This window comes from Odocoileus virginianus, chromosome 25 (assembly GCF_023699985.2).
Source record: "Odocoileus virginianus isolate 20LAN1187 ecotype Illinois chromosome 25, Ovbor_1.2, whole genome shotgun sequence".
NCBI classification, from domain to species: Eukaryota; Metazoa; Chordata; class Mammalia; order Artiodactyla; family Cervidae; genus Odocoileus; species Odocoileus virginianus.
In genome coordinates, this window is record NC_069698.1 from 406,742 (window position 1) to 428,176 (window position 21,435).

The 21,435-nt window shown below is 40.4% G+C and overlaps 1 protein-coding gene across 3 annotated transcripts; it reads right to left on the reverse strand.

Annotated features, from left to right (window-relative positions):
• Nucleotides 1-7,378: 7,378 nt before the first annotated feature.
• On the reverse strand, nucleotides 7,379-20,455 carry ABHD10 (abhydrolase domain containing 10, depalmitoylase). Of its 3 annotated transcripts, none has more exons than XM_020898768.2 (5): nucleotides 20,281-20,455; nucleotides 17,613-17,796; nucleotides 13,840-13,951; nucleotides 13,298-13,435; nucleotides 7,379-8,196 (listed from the first exon to the last, which is right to left on the reverse strand). In XM_020898768.2, the coding sequence occupies exons 1-5, from the start codon at nucleotides 20,420-20,422 to the stop codon at nucleotides 7,852-7,854; spliced, it is 921 nt and encodes a 306-aa protein (XP_020754427.1). In that variant the 5' UTR covers nucleotides 20,423-20,455; the 3' UTR covers nucleotides 7,379-7,851. The 3 variants fall into 3 exon arrangements, with proteins under 3 accessions (XP_020754427.1, XP_070311002.1, XP_070311003.1); XM_070454902.1 differs by lacking the exon at nucleotides 7,379-8,196 and adding an exon at nucleotides 11,693-11,814; XM_070454901.1 differs by lacking the exon at nucleotides 13,298-13,435.
• Between the last annotated feature and the right edge of the window lie 980 nt (nucleotides 20,456-21,435).

Sequence of the window (21,435 nt, forward strand, 5' to 3'; positions counted from 1 at the left end):
TCGGGAGGCTGCATGGCAGCTTTAAAGGCAGCAGGCTGGCTTCAGAGATTACAGGCTCAGGGGCAAGGGTCTCTAGCAAGGAAGGTGTCCGCTGAATTGTGGAAGTCAGTCAGTTGCGTCTTGGGTGGAAGCAATACGGTCAGTTCCAACCCGGGACTAAGGAAACAAAAGTCTAAACAGAAAGCATGTTATTTCCTGTATGGCTGGAATTGCTCTAAGGAAGATATTGGTTTGTTATATAAAAGCAGAAACAATTCTAAAAGATGTACATTTGTCTTCTTTTTTTTTCAGACTGTGTCCCGCAGATCTTTTTTACCCAAAGATGCTTTTGCCACTGTAACAAAATAATGTGAATGATTGAAATCATGGTTCTGGAGAGGATATAATGGTAAAGAGAGGAGCCCAACCAAGGCATAAGTTAGAAATGTCCAGAAACCCACAGGAAATCTTCAGAGAAAGAAAAGCAAAAAGACAATCCCCTGGGTGGTGGCACCAGAAATGGGCTCAACCCTCTATTTACTGAGTGGCTAAGATATTATAGTTAATTTTTCTATGACTTTTTAAAAAAGCCTATGTATCTGAGATTTTTTAAAAAATGAGACATGGCAACATGGTCTAGCAGAAAAGTTAAACTTGTAAATCATAGATGCCAACCAAGGGTTATGCTTAAAATATGCACAAAGTCCTCAGGTACATTTGTATCTGGAGGAAGAGGGTAGGAGATTAGTGAAAAGATTTACAAGTGAGATGATTTTAAGTCTCAAAAGATGAGTAGGTGTTTGCTTAGTGGATGGGATGAGGCAGAAAGGATACAGAAGGCATTGCTGGCAAAGGCGGGTTATTTAAGAAGGCAAACATAACCTATTATCGACAAAACATAGGGTTAAAGGGAAGATACTCATAGAAATAAAGCTGAATGGCAGGCAGTCTCCAGATTATAAAGGAGCATGCTTGCAAGTGTCCGTGGTTAAATTTTCAGGAATTTTGAAAGTCAGTTGTTAAACTCAGTTATTATAAGCAGTTAAATTATGTAATCTTACTTTTAAATACATCATATTACAGGTTAAATATTCAAAGTGGATCACTTCCTAATTTATTTTGCTACATTTTACTACTACCTATTTTTTTGAGGATGTTTATGGTTATTATCTCTATATGGTATATATACTATGTAACAGCCTGGTACTGGCCATTTCTTCCCAGTTTCCTTGTATTTAGTGACATTACAATAGTAGCTTGAAGCCAGTTGTGACAGGAGTATTTCTACCATGGCTGTTGGCAAATGCTACAAATCAGAACTCACCCCAGCTAGTTGTTGACTATTTAATGGCCTTGCCACCGGGCTTATGTATCATGCAAATGAGCTTGGGTGCTTTCATAGTGGGGTGGGGGAGTGGGGGAAGAACCTTGAGATCTGATATAGGTGAAAGAAAAGAAGAGGGCCAGAATGACTCATGAGTTTGACTTGTATAATAAGGGTAATCGTTGCACCAGTTCTTTTAAGTGGACCATGAGCTGGGAGGTACATTAAAGGGGAAAGAAAACAGCGTTTGGATTTACTGCATTTGGGAGGGCTACCACAGTCCATCCCAGTCACTAGGCAGTGGGTTTTTGCATCTGGAGCTCAAGAGAAAATTCTGGAATGAAGGAAAGTAGTTGAGTTATCTTCATGCAGGTAGCAGTTAAAACCAAGAATCTGGGTGAAGTTGCTCAAGCTGAATTAGTATGTTGCATGAGAAGAGTCTGGGCTTCCCTAGTGGCTCAGTGGTAAAGAAGCCTCCTGCGGTGCTGGAGCCACAGGAGATGGAGGTTCGATCCTTGCACAGGGAAGATCCCCTGGAGGAGGGCATGGCAACCCACTCCAGCACTGTTGCCTGGAGAATCCCAGGGACAGAGGAGCCTGGCGGGCTGCAGTCCAGAGGGTTGCAGAGAGTCGGACAGGACTGAGATGACTCAGCACACGTGCGCACAAGAGAAGAGCGCCAAGGTCAGAACAGAAGGGAATGTCAGCATCACACCGAGGAGATGATGTGTGCGGCTGGGGAGGCCTGGGGCTGGAGAACATCAGAACAAAGCTGCTGTTCCCAGTGCTGCTTTGGGAGAGGGAGGTTGGCATATAAACTGAGACTCTCCAAGCAGTACGTTCTATCAAAAAGGCTTGAGCAGAGTGCTGTTCATGAGAGAGCACAGAGCACCTACCGAGAAAATTCTAGGACTCAGAGATGAGGATGAGTCAGGAAGGCAGTGAGAAGCTGAGATCTGAGCTTCCTTTCTATTAGATGTTTCTTCAAAAGACAAATTTGATTTTTAAAATTGCCTGCAGTTTTGAGGTATATACTCTAAATGCACCAAAGCATCACATTTTTTCATCAAGCCAAGTTATGCATATTACGTGATCATATTTCTAAACTAAAAAGTGACTTTGGGTCTGTAATGGAAGGGGATCTGAAAAAGATATGTCTAAATTCCACCCATTTTCTTTCTTCCTTCAGAAGATAGAGCTCCTTAGGTGTTTTGTTTTGTTTTGTTTTTTTTGAACAGCTTTAAATGTAGTGAAAATTTGACACATCCCCTTTGGGCACTTCCTTGGGAATGGTTGTGTCTCTAAGCAATGTTCTCTTGCTCTGCATCCTCGTGCTTTATAAAATTCAGCCTTGCCCAAAGCTCTTTTCCTCTTCTCCTCCTCGCAGACCCATCTATTGGCTGCTCAGAGATCAGCATACTGTGTAAGTTTGTGTCTGGAAATACCTCTGAGCTCAACAGATGCTGCAAAGCGAATGTATTCTGTGGTCTCATTGGCCTTCCTCTCCGCTGACATTGACGTTATCCTCTTCCTTTGCAGGAGCTGCAGTCGCTTAGAGGGCCAGTGTTGCTTTTAAATCAATGCAGGAATTCCAGAGGATAGGACTCTGAGCCTGCTGGCTGTTCAAGTGTTTTCCGTATCACTGAATACATGGCATGGGGCGGTTTTAGAAAAAGAGGAGCTTTGGTGGGGGGAAGGAATGAAAATGAACACTAAAGGAATTAACAATGTCCTACATCAAACTAATTTGGAATTTATGATGCCAACATCTGCAAAGCTAGGTTAAATTTTAAGACGGGTTTTCCCATCTTAAGTACTGAAGGTTCCTGCCCCTCCTTTGTCCTAGCCATTGAACATTTGAAAGGATACCATACAGCTAACATTCCACTTTGGATCTTGGGAACTGGAAATTCCACTCCGGTTGTTTTAGAAGCCCTACTCACACCCTTGCCTTCACTTTCCTCCCTAAACTCCGATGCATTGTGCCCTCCAGCCCCTCACTGGCCTGTGTTTGGTGCACGTAAGAACACAAGAGAGGGACTTTCCTGTTGGTCCAGTGGCTGCGGCTCTGAACTCGAAAGAAATAACCCTTTAGAAAACTACAAGGGAAACGGTAGTGACTCCAATTTGTCATTATTCTAAATGCGTTGTGCCTGATCCTTACAGTTTATTAAATAGGTTTATATTATGGCACTTCACAGATGAGGAAGCCTCAGAGAGCTTAAGTGAATGGCTCAGTCACAGCTCGAGGAAATGGTAAACCAGGACGGAAACCTAAAGCTCTAGAGACTCTGCCTTTAAGCACTGTAGGTATTGCCTCCGCAGAATACTGTGAATCTCTAATCATATTAATTGCAGTTTCTCATAATTATGTTTAACCCTGTTCAGCTCTCATGGGCAGGAGCCCTTTCCTCATCTTTCTAATAATCCTGCCTAACAGTGTCTGGGCAATACAGGCCCCTGAAGAGAGGTCCTGCCAACCTGCGCGGACACCAGGCGCTGTGGCACGCAGAGGGCTCCTGTGATTCTGGTTTGTCAGTGGTTTTTGTTTAGTATAAAAGATAACTCCTAGATTATGTTTTATGGCCTCATAGGATATTAATATGTTTTGGATCTGTGTCAGGGGTCCCCAAGACCACTCCCAGGTTTGACATTTCGCTAGGGAGACTCACAAGACTCAGCATATAGTTGCCTCACAGCTATGGTTTATTACAGTGAAAGGATACGAAGCAAAATCAGAAAATCAAAAACGCACCAAAGTGAAGTCCGCGGAAACTAGGCCTGAGCGTCTAAGAACTCTCTCCGAGTAGTCTCACAAGTTGGGCTTACTTCTCCCAGATGCATTGTGACAGTATGCATGAAATGTTCCCCAGAGAAGCTTGGAGGAACTCAGTGAGGAGCGTTTTACTGGGAGCTGGCCACTTGCGCAGTTTCTGCCTGGCACCTACCAAAATGCCAGACTCATAGAAGGAAAGCATTTGTCCAGCACAGACCTCATTGTTTGTATGGACAGTTTAGGCACAGTGAGCCACTTTGATCAATTCTGGAATTGTTGGGAAAGGGGAATCCCTTCCAGGGTCTGAGACAGGGCTCTGGTCTAATGCTCAGAAATGGATTGTCCAAGGAGATACAAAGCAAATGACTTTACTGACCAAGAGACCTTATCGGGAAGGGGTGCCCAGGTGGGGAGCAGCAGGGAAGGGAACCCAGGATTGCTCTGCCCTGTGACTCTGTTTCAGGTTCTGTGGTGATGAGGCTAGTTTCTGGGTTACCTCTGGCCATTCGGACTCAGAGTCCCTTCTGATGGCACATGCATCTCTCAGCCAAGATGAATTCCGGGGTGAGGGCTTCTGGAGGTAGGCAGGATATAGTCTCCTCCTTCCTCCTTTGGGCCCCTCCCGAATTCTTTCAGGTTAGTTTTTCTTTTAATTGAAGGATGACTGCTTTACAATATTGTGTTGGCTTCTGCCACACATCAAGGTGAATCAGCCATAGGTACACATGTCCCCTCCCTCCTGAAACTCCCTCCCTCCTCCTCCCCCATCCCACTCTCTTGGTCGTTAGAGTCCCAGTTTGAGATCCCCGAGCCATACAGCCAATCCCCACTTGACTATGTGTTTTACGTGTGGTAGTGTCTATTTCCACGGCTTCCCTGGTAGCTCAGCGGTAAAGAACCTGCCTGCAAAGCAGGAGCCGCAGGAGACGTGGGTTTGATCCCTAGGTCAGGAAGATCCCCTGGAGGAGGGCATGGCGACCCACTGCTGTATTCTCGCCTGGAGGATCTCCATGGACAGAGGAGCCTGGTGGGCTAGCCCACAGGGTTGCAATGAGTCACACACAACTCAACCAACTTAACACGCACGATTCCATGCTACTCTCTCCATTCGTCCCACCCTCTCCTTCCCCCAATTCTGTGTCCATAAATCTGTTCTGTCTGCATCTCTACTGCTCACCTGCAAATAGGTTCATCAGTACCATCTTTCTAGATCCCATATATATGCACTAATACATGCTGTTTGTTTTTCTCTTTCTGACTTACTTCACCGTATAATAGGGTCTAGGTTCATCCACCTCATTAGCACTGGCTCAAATGCACTCCTCTTTATGGTTGAGTAATATTCCATTATATATGTACCACAACTTCTCTATACATTCATATGTTGATATCTACGTTGCTTCTATGTCTGTAAATACTGCTGCAGTGAACATTGGTGTACATGCTTTTTTCAAGAATGGTTTTCTCAGGGTATATGCCCAGTAGTGGGATTTGTTGGGTCATTTTATTCCTAGTATTGTATCATTTCTATGGTAGTTTATTCCTAGTTTTTTAAGGAATCTCCATACTGTCTTCCATAGTGGCTGTTATCGATTTATACTCCCACCAACAGTGCAAGGGAGTTCCCTTTCTCCCTCCTTCTCTTTGGGTTACTTTTAAGAGACAGACTCTGGGCTGGTGTGTCCTCCTGCATTGCGGCCCCTCCCAAAGCTTCCTGGTTCGTTTTCAGTGGCAGCACCGCGTTCTTTATTGGGACCTCCTTTTGTGAGACAACTCAGACAAGCGGTTATCATTGTGTCTGGCCAAGGTGGACAGTTTCGGTCAACAGTTCCCTAACAAAATGGGGCAACGTTCCTAAAATCCAAGTTCCTGAGATACCAGCCAAGGGTGACTCTTGTAAGCAGGTCTCTCCGAGGATAAGCAGTGACTGGCTATGTTAACACTTTTCAGCAGAGGACTTTTATCCCAACATTCTTTAGTATGTATAAATGCCTCTTGAATTGTCCTTTGAACCATCCTATTCCTTTATCAATGAGTTAAATAAATCTTTTGACACATGTTCAATATATATATATATATATATATATGTGTGTATATGTTTGTTGTCAACTTAAAGTTTTAGTTTGACAGATATAACCTAAACAGGCTAAATGGAGTCCAAACTTAAAAACTAAAAAGACATCAATCTGTATCAAGGCTGATTACTGCACAAGCTTAATTATTAAACAAACAAACTGTATTTCCATTTCATATTTCTTACTATCTCTACATTTTAGAAAGCCCTCTGACATAGATGGCAAAGAAAGGGAAGTTGCTCAGTCGTGTCCAACTCTTTGTGACCCCGTGGGCTGCAGCCTGCCAGGCTCCCCCGTCCACGGGATTTTCTGGGCGAGGATACTGGAGTGGGCTGTCGTTCCTTCTCCAGGAGGCCCTCCTGACCCAGGGACGGAACCCGGGTCTCCCGCACGGCAGGCGGACTCTGTCTGGGTCACTGGGAAGCCTGGTACAGATGCAAGCACTCGGTCACCTGTACTTTAGGCCCGTATTATTAATAACAAGAAAGAAACGCTTCTTTAGGTAGGTGCTAATATATAAAGATTTATTTCTTCTTTCGAATATGAAATCAGAATATGAAAATACTATCATAAAAAAAGCTAAGTGCCAAAGAGTTGATGCTTTTGAACTGGTGCTGGAGAAGACTCTTGAGAGTCGCTTGGACTGCAAGGAGATCCAACCAGTTCATCCTGAAGGAGATCAACCCTGAATATCCATTGGAAGGACTGATGTTGAAGCTGAAGCTCCAATACTGGCTACCTGATGCGAGGAACTGACTCTTTGGAAAAGACCCTGAAGCTGGGAAAGACTGAAGGCGGGAGGAGAAGGGGGAGATAGAAGACGCTATGGTTGGATGGCATCACCAACTCAATGGACATGAATTTGAGCAAACTCTGGGAAACAGTGAAGGAAAGGGAACCCTGGTATGCTACAGTCAGTGGGGCTGCAAAGAGTTGGACACAACTTAGTGATTGTACAACAACATCATTGCTTAAAGATGAAATCCCCCCACTTAACTATATGACATATTAGCCAAAAGTTTAAAATGATATATATCCTTTATGTATTTATAAAGTTTTGAGCCCTTAAAAAAGAATAACCTTGATTTTAAGTTCAAATATAACATGCAGAAGACAAAAAGTTTAAAATGATATATATCCTTTATATATTTATAGTTTTGAGCCCTTAAAAAAGAATAACCTTAATTTTAAGTTCAAATGTAACATGCAGAAGACAAAAAGTAATAGCCTTTTATGAACTTTATTATGCTTTATACATTTCTCTAGTCATTTCAGATTTCAGTAAATGTGTTCCTAAATTTTGTGAACTGCATTTTAAATTCAGAGATAATTTTACAAATCTTCATATACAATGATATCAAATAAAAAACAAATTAAGCTTTATTAGCAAATCTAAGTAGGAGCTGGCATAGTTAACATAAGCATTCAGAAGGTAAACATTTCTTGAATAAAAAAATAGGAAATATTTTAAGGAAAAAAAATATCAGGATTGAGGCGGGAGAACATTTTTCAAACAGCAGCTGGCACTTTCTTCACAATTTGTATCACTTGTGAAAATACATCATCAGATAAATACTCACATGATATTTACAGAGTAGAGAGAAGAGGAGAAACCTCCTAAGTATCAAGGTCTTTCCTCTGTTACTCTCTCCCATCTTCTGGATCCATTACTTTGCATACCAACTAAAGTTGTGATTCTAGTGAACTATGGTTGAAAGCTTATCAATTAAGTCATCAATAGTGTAAACCAGAAGTTGAATGTCTGCTTTTTCCTTCATTCGGTGATCACTGTTCTTCCGGAGGATGACATCTACGTCTGTGCTAACTACTCGGTCAGCGACCTGCACAGCCGTATGCCACGGTACGCTGTCGTCCTTCATGCCGTGGAGCAGTCTCACGGGACACGTCACAGGAATGGGGCTGTGGAGCAGGCAGTGATGCTCCGCTTCTTTAATGACACTGTACTGGATGCGGTAAACTCCTTCTTCACTGTATTTTGATGGCATGGGCCACACACCTTTCATCTCTATTTCCTTTTTTGTCTGTTGGAACAAATGAAAATAAAAGTATTTATGCAAAATTAATACATGCAATAGTCTTAAACAATCCAAGGAAAGTGGTCTTTGAAGAAGAGGAAAAGGGGTAACAAAAACCTAACAATGGTAATTATCAATAATTAAACACCACGTGCAAGGAACTATAGCAAGTATTTTCCACAGAGTATCTCACAGGATCCTGATAATAATTTTGTTATTATTTCAATTTTACAAAATAGGATATGAAAGTATTAGACAGCTTTAAAGCTGAAAGGCAGTAACTGCTGTGGCTACGATTCAAACTTAGATTTAACTAACTTTATCATATAACGTCTTAAATCAGGCATTGTTTCATCCTAGTTCAAAGGGAAAATGAGGAGAAAAATACAATAATTTCTTGGAATCAGTACAGGTAGCATTCATATTACATCAAATCAAATCTTAGGAATAAAAACTATTTAGATTTAAAAATCATGAAACTAAAAGTGTGATCAGTGGAAATTATTAAAATGGCAGTGAGGTGGGGGAAAGGGAGAAGAATGGAGTATACTGCTAAAAATGAAAAACAAGACAGTGGTTATTCTGGGGCAACAATACACGCCCAATTTTAGGCTGAATGTAAAAAAAAAAAAGTAGTTTTTGCCTTTCGGCGTTCTATGGAATGAGAAGAAAATTGTCTGTTGTTCTGGATGACAAAGAATTCTTCCAAATATCTCCTGAAAACTGAGCAATGGTATCATTTCTACCTTTAAAATAAAATGCTGGGTGTTCTTTGATTCTTGAGGAATCTCTATTTTTGAGATCATAATTTGTCTTAAATATTTTTTTCTACTTAAAGTAACATATACTCATTATTGAAGACATAGAAAATATAAAAAGCATAAGAAAAAATAAATTACCAATAATCCCATCTCATGGATATAACAACCAACCATTAATATTCTGCCTTATTTCCTTCTAGTATTTCTATATGTGCATGGTTTTAGACGTACAACATGTAAATTAGCTATTACAATTCATATATAGTTTTCAGTGCTTATTTATTTAATATATATGTATTTCTGGGTTTTAAAAGATTAAAGTTTTTAAAGACTGGATAACTGTTTACCACAATGCGTATAAGATAATTAACTCAACCATTTCCAAACTGCTGAGTACTTCTAGGAACAACTTTGAACATAAAGGGTTATATATATATATAATAAATTCTTTGGAAAGAGTATCACAGCTTGAATTAGTAAATCAAGATGTAAATAGCTTTAAGCCTCTTGCAACCACATAATATGAAGGGAATTTCTGTCTAGAAAAAAAAAAGGTGGATGGCTTATCAAAAATAAAGAAAAATACAAGGAAAGAAAAGCTACATACAACATATTTTAAAAAATTTGTATTTAAATTTTCAATAAAAATATTGTATTTCCACATTTAAAACTATTCACTTATTACAAATTCAGAGGCAAAAAAGAATTTAAACAGTAAAATATATATGATGTTATCTACATGCATTTAGGTATTTTAATGTATTTTATAAAATTCCAAAAATACTTCAGTGAAAAAGCTGTATATCTGAAAGATAAACTTCTAAATATCTATAGTCAAATGATTTAAAATAGATAAAAACCTATATTATAATGTATATTAATATCATGGGTAAAGCAACATGTGAACCAAATATTTAAAGCAAAAAAATGATATTCAGTGATCCTCAAACTACTTATGACTGTTCCTGAATTTGTAATTTCAGTAGTAAGAACTTAGTTCCATTGATTGTTTGATGAGGGGCAACTATGCTAATTACCAAGACATAATAATAATTGCATTGTAAGCATTGCTGCTTCCCAACTAGCTTTGTTATCTGCTATTGAGGTGAATGAATATTGTTCATTTGAAGAACAGACTTAACTTTACACAATCTTGCATGTCCCAAAGCCTCAAAAACAAAAACTACAGGAATATTAGTAAAAATAGCTTTAATCAAAGAAAATGTACAATATTCATAATTCTTACACCAAAAGAAACTAGCAAGGCAATGTGTCTGAAGCTTGGATTCCAACAGCTGTGCACCCTGTCTGATGCCCTCTAGTGTCCAAACAGAAACCTGTGTGCAGGTCAAGAAGAAACAGTTAAACTGGACATGGAACGCACACTGGTTCCAAATCGGGAAAGGAGTACGTAAAGGCTGTATATTGTCACCCTGGTTATTTAACATATGCAGAGTACATCATGCAAAATGCCGGGCTGGATGAACCACAGGCTGGAATCAAGATTTCCAGGAGAAATATCAATAACCTGAGATATGCAGAGGACACCACCTTTACGGCAGAAAGTGAAGAAGAACTAAAGAGCCTCTTGATGAAAGTGAAAGAGGAGAGTGAAAAAATTGACTTAAAACTCAACATTCAGAAAAATAAGATTATGGCATCTGGTCCCATCACTTCATGGCAGATAGATGGGAAACAATGGAAACAGTGAAAGACTATTTTTTGGGGCTCCAAAATCATTGCAGATGGTGACTGCAGCCATGAAATTAAAAGACGCTTGCTCCTTGGAAGAAAAGCTATGACCAACTGAGACAGCATATTCAAAAGCGGAGACATTACTTTACGAACAAAGGTCCATCTAGTCAAAGCTATGGTTTTCCCAGTAGTCATGTATGGATGTGAGAGTTGGACTATAAAGAAGGCTGAGTGCAGAAGAACTGATGCTTTTGAACTGTGGTGTTGGAGAAGACTCTTGGAGAGTCCCTTGGACAGCAAGGAGATCCAACCAGTCCATACTAAGGAAATCAGTCCTGAATATTCATTGGAAGGACTGATGCTGAAGTTGAAACTCCAATAGTCTGACCTGATGCAAAGAACTGACTCCTTGGAAAAGACCCTAATGCTTTATATATTGAAGGCGGGAAGAGAAGAGGACGACAGAGGATGAGATGGTTGGCTGGCATCACTGATGGATCACTGACGGACACTGAGTTTGAGCAAGCTCCAGGAGTTTGTGATGGACAGGGAGGCCTGGAATGCTGCAGTCCATGGGGTTGCAAAGAGTCGGACATGACTGAGCGACTGACCTGACCTGAACTGAACTGAAGTGTCCACAGAAGGAGACAATGATTAGAGTTAGAGGTAAATCAAGTTCCCACACGAACAATGAAAATGCTGGATCTTAACATTTCCAGGGCTAAAGAAGACAGTAAAAACCTCTGGGTCTATTCCCTTGACAGAGAGCACTCGCTGCTTCTGTGGAGAAGAGGCAGAGATCCTAGTGTCCAGGCCCTTTCTTCACGCATGGTTTTAAGTTTAAAGGGCTCAACGTGTTTAAGAATTCTTCAGTGGTATGGTTTAGGATTACCAAAGAAATACCCTGATTTGCAGGACATAGATCTCAGCCAATTACGGGCTATCTACCTTATCTTCTCTCTGAGTGATGAATGTACACACATAAAGAGAAATTTCCATAGATCTTGTCATTTCCCAATAACCCCCCAAAACTGTGTAATCAACACCTTTCCAACAGGCCATCATCTTGAAGTAATTTCCCACCACGAGAAGCAGAGTAAGGGCTTCAAGGTTCAGATGCAGAGGATACAATGGCAGGAGAATTCAGCAGCAGGAGGACATTAAGCATCTATGTATGAGAAACAAGAAAGGGAAAAAGAATCTCAGAAATAGGTAAGTGCAAAGATCAGCTTCGTAATTTTAGCCCTGACTGGAAATCATATGAAGAACCTGACTTTGCAAACAATGTCATTTCTTACGGAGCTGGAAAGAATAATGTGAAATTAAGAATAAACTTAGAACAGATAGTACATGGCACTGAATTCAATGCAGAATTTGAGGCGAAAGTCAATGACATTCTAGTCTTCAACACTACATATGCTTTTTCCTTTCTTCCTCCTCCGCATACCCTGCTCTCTACAGCGGTGGTTCTCAGGGGCCTTGTAAAACGGACGACGGGGCCACACTCCCAGTTTCTGATTCAGTGAGTCTGGTGAAGCTCAAGAATACATATTTCTATTAATACAAGTTCTCAGGTGATGCTGTTACTGCTGGCCTAGGGACTACACATTTTGAACCATGGCTCCAGACAGTTTCTTTCTGCTAGGATTAGTCCCATAGGCGAAATTTAGATCTCAAGGAAAAATATGCCCAAGGAGAACTCAACTGATTTCCAAACAAAAAAATAACACACACAAAAATAAACAGCTATTACCCACCACTTTTTTATCCTTGGAGACAACTGAAGTACTTAAACATATATTCAAGAGCAAAGTATAATAAACCAATTACCTTCCAATTATTTCAGAAACCTTACTTCTATCATGATTTGCAGAAGAACATGCTACTGATGAAAAGCACCCTTTTTTTTTTAAAGGTGAAAATCAGAAGTAGAAAAAGAATGTCAAATTAAGTGTCTAGGCCAGGAATGGCAAACCTTATCTCCTGTGTGTGACTGACAGTGTGTGCTCGGAGAGCTCTGCTAAGAGAGAATCTGAGGCTTTAAGGCTTAAAAAAGAACTTTCATAACTGATTAGCTGGTTTAATATAGTTGTAGAACAGGTATTAATACCACCACCCACAGGCCACAAAACAGACTAAGAGGTACACAAAGAGATCACAATATGTGATCCAAATAAACAAATGTGGTTAGTAACATGTTGATAAAACAAAAGTTAAAAGCGTGATTTCATCCATGTGACACAATGATTTGAAGGGACTGTGAAAAGACAGAAAATCTTAAACAGGAGACCAAAACGGGCTTCCCTGGTGGCTCAATTGGTAAAGAATCTGCCTGCAATGTGGGAGACCTGGGTTCGAGACCTGGGTTGGGAAGATCTCCTAGAGAAGGGACCAGCTACCCACTCCAGAGTTTTGGCCCAGAGAATCCCATGGACTGTATAGTCCATGGGGTCGCAAAGAGTTGGACACGACTGAGTGACGCTCACTCACTCAAATAGTTAAAAAAAAGCAAAGAAATGGTATACAAACAGCCAGTTAAGACAAAGACGGGCTAGCATAACTAGTCAACGGACAGAGGACACAGGCACCAAATTCAGAGAAAGAGGGAGCAGAAGAACAGGAGGGCGACAGCGAGGTTGCCTGGGACTTACCTCGACAGGAAGCTGGTTAAACTGCGTCACCAGGCCATCCACAGCCGCCGCCACGCCGACGAGAGCGGCAACCTTCTGTGGCCGTGCGATCGCAGCGTGAAACATGAGCCACCCACCCAGGCTAGATCCAACCAGGATCTAAAAACAAAAGCACGCTGTTCTGAAGAGGAATTTCTTTTTCTTTCTGGTAAGGGATGGACTAATTTCATAGAATGTACATATTTTCTGCCTTTATATCCAGTGGCTCCCAGACTTTTACTAATTGGCACAAAGTAAAATTAAGATTATGATTACTTTTTGTTAAAGTATCAGATCTATAACAGAGAGTAAATTAGACAAATAAAATTTGTAAAATGAAAAGTAAAATGATACTTACATTTTAGGAGAAAGTGACAATGATACAACTGATTGATTTGATATTAAAATATAAAAATTGATCGTTAGACATTAAAATACTAAATATGTGCATCTAATGAAACAGCTCCAGTATCATGAGGTTATAGTCTACAACAATTATCAGCATATTTAACAGAAACAGTCACCTGTGGCCCTTCAGCCAAGCCATCAATTATAGAAAGAACATCTTTTCTCCACTTGCCCACTGTGCATTCTTCTAAGTTGCCATCTGAATTTCCAACTCCTGAGTAATCAAACCTAGGAAAGAGAAAACGTATTTGTATCTAGATACCTAGTATTTCCTTCCCTAATTTCTAAGGAAGATAGCACGTTAACTACAATGCCTCAACTCTATTAAAATAAAAGTGAAGTCAGTATATATTTCAGCAAATCTTATTGGCTTAACCTCCAAATACCCCCCCCAGCCACTCGCTTCCTCACCTCCTCCCCTGTGCCAGCCTGGGCCAAGTCACTATTCTCTCTCGACTGAACTAACCAAGAGTCTCCTAGTAAATCTCCATTTTCATTTTTCACCCTCACAGTGTATTCCCCACACAGCAGTCAGTGATCCTTAAAAAGACAAAAGAAGAAAGATCCTGTCCTGCACATATCCTTCAAAGGTTCTGCATAATCTTTAAGTAAAATCCAAAGTCCTTACCATCATCTAGCCCCAACTACCTCTCTGATCTCACTTCTTCCATTTCTCTCTCCCTCCCAACTGTATCCTCAGTTTTCAAGTTAATGGAATACACCATCCACATTCCCAACTCGGGGGTTTTACATCAGCTTCTCCTTCCCTGTGGACACTCACCCAGACGGCTCCCTCCCTTCAGTCGGGCCCCAGTGTTACATCTCCAGAGCCTTCTCTGACCCTTCAACCTAAAGCAGCACCTCCTTCATCATTCTCCGGCTCCTGACTCGGCTTTATCTTCTCCACAGCCAATACTGCTACCTGGCAATGTGTGTCTATTGGATTACTGGTTTGTGGCCTGTCTCCCGCACTAGAAGGGTATGTAGGAACAGGAGAATGGTGTAACGTATTTCCTTAGAGACAAGGGATTTAAAAGTGGAGAAAGAAATTAAAATTTTAAGTAAGAAGTGACGTGGTTTTGGATTCTTGGGAAATAGGATAACAAGGCTGAAGTCCTCAATCCCAGGGATGTGGAAGACAGACCAGGGAGAAGGGGGGAGAAAAACCCAATTCTCCTTTACCCCCCTCTGTGGGTAAAGACACCTCTACCTGCTATGCTGTTTACAGCTGCCACAGGCATACGGTGAAGACGCACAGCACATGTGCACTTATGCTTAGTCGCTCAGTCGTGTCTGACCCTTGTGACCCTGTGGACCGTAGCCCGCCAGGCTTCTCTGTCCACGGGGATTCTCCAGGCAAGAATACTGGAGTGGGTTGCCGTGCCCCTCTCCAAAAGACATGTACAGGGCCTTCAAAAAGGTAAATACTAGCATTCAGTGATACTAATGGGTAACAAGTGAAAAATACAGCTCATTCTTGCTGAACCCTAACCAAATGACAAAGATTTGGCAATTTAAAACTTTTAATCACAGTAAGGCAATTCAGTCCTAGCAGCCTCAATATTCTCAAATCTAAATATATTTTAAATTTTCCAAATCTAAAATTTTAAATATTATTAGAAATCATCATGAGAGAAGACTAGTCCTAAAGCCATGTGTCATATTCCTGAGCTCTGACTCAATCTTAATATCCTGGATGGTGGCAGGATATTAAGAAACCATTTCCACTGAACCATAGGTACTGTTCTTGTATAATATACAAAACTAACCATTTCTTCATTCAAGATCTAAGTTTTACAGACAAAATCACAAAGAAAGTAAACTGAGAAACTGGGAATATAAATAGAAGATAAAATCTCTTATCCAATCTTTATGTCTCTTACATTGGCAGGCGGGTTTTTTACCACTAGCGCCAACTGGGAATCAAGTGCAATCAATTGCTAATAGTGATTAGATTGCAATAAAGTTTGATAAAAGCATATAAAAAGGAGCCTGATCAAATTAAAAATTTTAATGAATGGCTATATTGTATAAAGGTGTATAAGTATACATTTAGGTTACATTTTGATATAGTACCACATATTCCTTTGGATAAAAGGAATAAGACTAAATTCATATAATTGTCTGTACACACTTTAATTTCATGATTACTAAATATACCTTTAAAAAGAAAATTTATTTCATATGCATCTAAAATGCAGAAAACTCCTTCATACATCTTATAGGCAGACAGGAACCGGCTACAGCTCTTACAGTCTCAATTTAAATTCAGAACTGATAAAATAAGGATTTCTTGAGTTAAATTCTTTTGGGGACAAAGAAGAATGATGGCAATGTTTCTGATTTCATCATGTCTTGCTCAAGACAGTCCTCCTCCTTGGACTGCTCTTCCTTCTTACCTAAATCCTAACTATTTCTCAGTGTTACTTTATAGTCTTTTCTATCTACTTCAACCCCTATTTTTCTCTCAATATATACAGTTAAGTATCATGCTCTTTGGCATAATCACATTTTGATGAATATTTCTTCCTAATTTCCCATATGTATTTTATCTTGCATTCCTCCACCCTGATTAAAAGATCCTTACAGGCAATGACCATGTTTTAAAATTCTTTGTATATTTTACAGCACCATTGTAGGGTTAGAAGGTCTACTTGTAAAAAATACTCCAGTCTTAAGGATAACAGTTAATTTGGAACATTTTAAAGAGTTCTGAGCACGAAAATGAAATAATTCAGTTAATTTGCTAAAAGGAGTAAGACTAAATTCATATAATTGACATAATTTCTGCTAATATACTGAGTAGATAAAAATCACTTTTAAGTCTAAAAGTTTTTATTTTTATTTCTAATTACTTATTTTATTTCTGAAAGTTGTATTTTCTAGACCTATTGAGTGAATGATAGTGAAACTCTTCTAAAAACTACATAAATACGTTTTTAGGTTGCCAGAGCTAGAAATGAATTCAGAAATTATATTTCATCCAATCTCCTCCTTTTTATGATGATAAAAACAGCTCCAGCATTTATTAACCAACTCATCTTGTCATAGCTAATGTTAGCATTAATTTTAGAGTCCATGTTTCTTGAATTTCAGGCCAGTGCTCTTTTTACTAACCCATACTATCTCTTCTGGCAAATTAGGCACTAAATAAATGACTGTTCTAAGTAAACAATCCTAATAATAGTGAAACATCATTTTAGTAAAATAATTATCAGTATGAAATATTAAGAATTGTAAAATCAAGTAGTAAGCAACACATACCCTTATTTATGCTTATATATACACATTCAGACTACAGAAGTGAAAGAGGAAATTCAGTGAAAAGGTGCATTACACAATATTTATTTTACAGCACTTTTAAACACAGATGCTACTTTAAACTACATATTTTGAAAGTAATGAAATAAACAAGAGGTTAAATAACAGGGGCCCTTAAGTTCCAAAAGGAGCACCAGACTCTCAGAGATTACAGGAAAGCCACCTAGTATACTGGTTTGCTGTCATGTTAGCATCTCGTTTCTAAAGAGCTTAAGTTACCACTAGTTTCCTTGTCTGCCAGCACCATCAGCGTGGCACAAAGGCCAGACGGGAGGGACGTTCGCAAGGGAGGGACATCCTTACACCCATGGCTGATTCATGTTGATATATGGCAGAAACTAACACAATACTGTAAAGCAATTATCTTCCAGTTAAAAATTAAAAAAAAAAAACTACTAAAGATTGCATTTTACATGAACCCTAAATCACAAGATGAAAGTTTACAGACTATTGAAATAAATTAATCTATAAAAATGCTAGCATTTGCTTCAGTTGGTTAGAGCGGAAGTAATTCTTGACTGCCAAGGTAAATGGTAGTAATATTTTCTTTGAAATGTGTTATTCCTACCTTATATAGGCGTGACCTAGAGATTTGCAAAACTCCTCAATCGCCAATGCTTTTGTACCATTCATATTAGAAATATAGCCAGGGATGAAGATAATTCCTGGACTTTTGCCTTTCAGCCTTTTATAAGCCAGGTTTGGGAGGTCTGGTCGACTAAGGAAAGAGACTGATGTCTTGTGTCTGCAAGCTAAACAAAGTACACAGAACATAAAGTTTGCAAATACAGTTTTTGGAAAACCATACATATTTTCAATCTTAACCTTCTCAACTTGCCAAACTGATATCAAATACTATTTTCATTTTGTAAAAAAAAAATATAGACATGGAGTATTAAAAGTCACAAGTCTGTGCCTATCTCTAAAAATCATGTCACAATTGATCTTCTCTGAGCAAGGTTCAATCATGATTCTTACAAAATACACAACAAGGAAATCTGAAGGCCACTAAAGACAGAGAGACTTGTCAAAAAAGTTTTCCTGTTGCATCATCTGTTCCAAACAGTATCAATCAACATTCAGATTTACCTACACTAGTTTTAAGCCTTTTCTTGGGAGATTTCAGTCTTCTTTGAAATTTTTTTTAAATGTCTGACGGGTTTCACATCCTCTACTTTTTGGTAGGGAGGGAGAGAAACAAGTTTGGTCTAACGTTGGGAAACTGAATCAAAGATAGAGGTGCTGGCTCCTTTTATTACTTATTCTTTCTTCATCCATAAAGTCTTAAGCTATGGTAATAGTCAATCATGATTCTCTATCTGCTGAGGAGGGTTTGTGAACAGTTTCTTTACAAGTAACCTTGAATAAATGTATAATATCATTTTTGGAAAAAGATTTCTCATAGGACTCCCAATCACTGTGTTTTATTTGTTGGTTTGGCTTTCTTGAAAGGTACACACAAATCTGAATGCAAATAAACAGGCACAATGGGAAACCCTCATAATGCTACTCCACTCCACCACCTTTAAAGTTCCTTCCCCAGCCTACAGTAAGGTCAACCTGTGCATGTGCTCAGCGACCTCCGACTCTCTGCGACCCCATGGATTGTAGCCCACCAGGTTCCTCTGGCCGTGGAATTTTCCAGGCAAGAATACTAGAGTGGGTTGCGATTTTCTCCTCCACGGGATCTTCCTGAACTGGGGACTGAACCCATCTCTTGCATCTCCTGCATCGGCAGGCAGATTCTTTATACGGTGACCACTACCTGGGAGGCCATAAAGTTAATACTTGCTCTTAAAAAATGTAGAACGATGTTTAAAAACAAAAAGTCATTTATAATCCCATTTTCTCCCTCCAGAGAAATCAGATTTGTGTAGTCCCTTAACACTCTTTTCCTGGACTAATGAAATCTCTTTTTTATTTCTTGAAACCTTTCTCTATTGTGGCTAATTAAAACTTCACAGTTTCTTCGATGTGAGCTAATAAAGTTTTCCTCATTTTGGATTTGAGAAGTTGATTTTTTAAACACTGAATTGAAGGCCTTAAAGCTATCCCTTTTACACATAGGCTTGCTTCAGAGTTTCAACGCATAGTGAAATATGCCAAATTAAAAACTTTTAGTGAAAAACAAGGTAAGTAGGAGCCAGTAATGCAGACTGACAGATTGTAGCAGCAAAAATGTTCTTTTCCCATTTCTTTAGCACTCAAAAACGCCTTCTTATCCTCTTTTCCATTTTACTTTCCAATAGGAAATTTTCCATGAGACCATCACAATTTATTCAAATCTTGATGAGTTATAAATGGTCATCTTCTTAACATAATATCCATAAATGATCGTTGTACTGTAAGAATTAGCTCAAAATCTGAGGCCTATATCTTCAGCGAAACTACTGAACAGTGAAAGAGAATTATGCTTTAGTTCCCCAACGACACACTATACTTCGCAGGAGGGACATACGTAGCAGCCTTTCGGTGCACAATTAAGTTGGCTACATATTTAAACATTTTAACTCAAAACAAGGGTATTACAAAGACAGTCCCCGTTTCAAGCACCATGCATCTGACAGCTGGGGTGCAAGGGTATGAACCCCAAAACAAAACGACATAATTCAGAAAAACAGGCTATATATATGGGGGAGTGGAGGTGGGATGAGGGAGAAGAATCAAGCACAAAGAAATATTCAGGGGCTGTAATTCTTGTCCAAACTCTAACTTCCTTTGTAGAGTAATGGCTATGATTTTTACAGGGCTGGAATCTTGGCGACCGGGTTAGGGCGGGAAGACCCAAAACAACCAAAAAACGCAAAAGTTTACACTTTTACAAACATGTAAAACCTTCCTGTAAAATTGCTCGAAAGAGAGCAGGTCTAAGCAACTAACAGTCACGATCTGTAAGCCCCTTAGAACGTGCATAGAAAAGATAAAGCAATTAATAAGCAAACATATTAAATGCACATCTGAATTTTTGCTAGTCTTGGCGCTTAACACAGGGGAGGTGGGCAGAGAGAAACCTTGAACTACAGAGCATAACGCCAACCACTGCCCGGGCTGTCAGGATACCCCGGGGCCTGGCAGAGCTCTCTCACTACCTTCATCAGATTTGTTAAAAGAACTGGGGTACTGAGAATCTGGAAAGAGGATTTCTGAACGGAGCGCCAAAAACGCACGGGTCAGGAACCGCCGAAATCCGGTATGTTCGAAAGAACGCGTCTTACTCCAGTCTTTCGGACACTGACCTCGGAACCACTGCGGCGCCCGCTCGGTCTTCCGTGCAAGTAACATGCTGAGACCATGGCGGAAGCCGAAGGTGACTGCCGCCCAGCCCCACCTGCGAGAAGGTACCCAAGCGGCCACGGAAGCCAGGCCCACCCCCGCCATCTTCCCAGCAGCCCCTGCGCCCTGCGCCCGCCTACTGAGATGCGCACTGCGCCCAGAAGCCCAGGTACGCATGCGCCGCCGCCTGGCCGCGCAAATTGGTAAACAGCCCGGGCCGGAGTTTCCACCCCGGAGAGCGCACATGCGCAGAGTGTCGTCGCTCTTCGAGCGTGTTTCTGCTGGGCTCTTCTGTGGGGAGGTTTCAGTTCAGTTAAGTCCCTCAGTCGCGTTCGACTCTTTGCGACCCCATGGGCCCCATGGAGCACGCCAGGCTCCACTGACCATCACCAACCCCCAGAGCTAGCTCAGACTGACGTCCAACGAGTTGGTGATGCCATCCAGCCATCTCATCCTCTGTTGTCCGCTTCTCCTGCCTTCAATGTTTCCCAGCATCACCGTGTTTTCCAAGGAGTTATCTCAAAATGCATGTTGTGCGTGAGGGACCCGGTGCCAGTCTCTGAATTTTGAGCTATTTCCTTTCTCTAATTAAGTTCAGTTCAATTCAGTCGCTCAGTTGTGTCTGACTCTTTGCGACCCCATGGACTGTAGCGCTCCAGGCCTCCGTGTCCTTCAAAACTCCCAGAGTTTACTCAAACTCATATACATCGAGTCAGTGATGCCATCCAACCATCTCATCCTCTGGCGTCCTCTTCTCCTCCCTCCTGCAATCTTTCTAGCATCAGGTTTTTTCCCATGAGTCAGTTTCTCACATCAAGTGGCCAAACTATTGGAGTTTCAGCTTCAGCATCAGTCCTTCCAATGAACAGCCAGGACTGATCTCCTTTAGGATGGACTGGTTGGATCTCTTTGCAGTCAGTCTAAGGGACTATTTAAGAGTCTTTTCCAACACCACAGTTCAAAAGCATCAATTCTTTGGCGCTCAGCTTTCTTTATAGTCCAACTCTCACATTCATACATGACTACTGGAAAAACCATAGCTTTGACTAGATGGTCCTTTGTTGGCAAAGTAATGTCTCTGCTGCCTAGGGTGGTCATAATTTTTCTTCCAAGGAGCA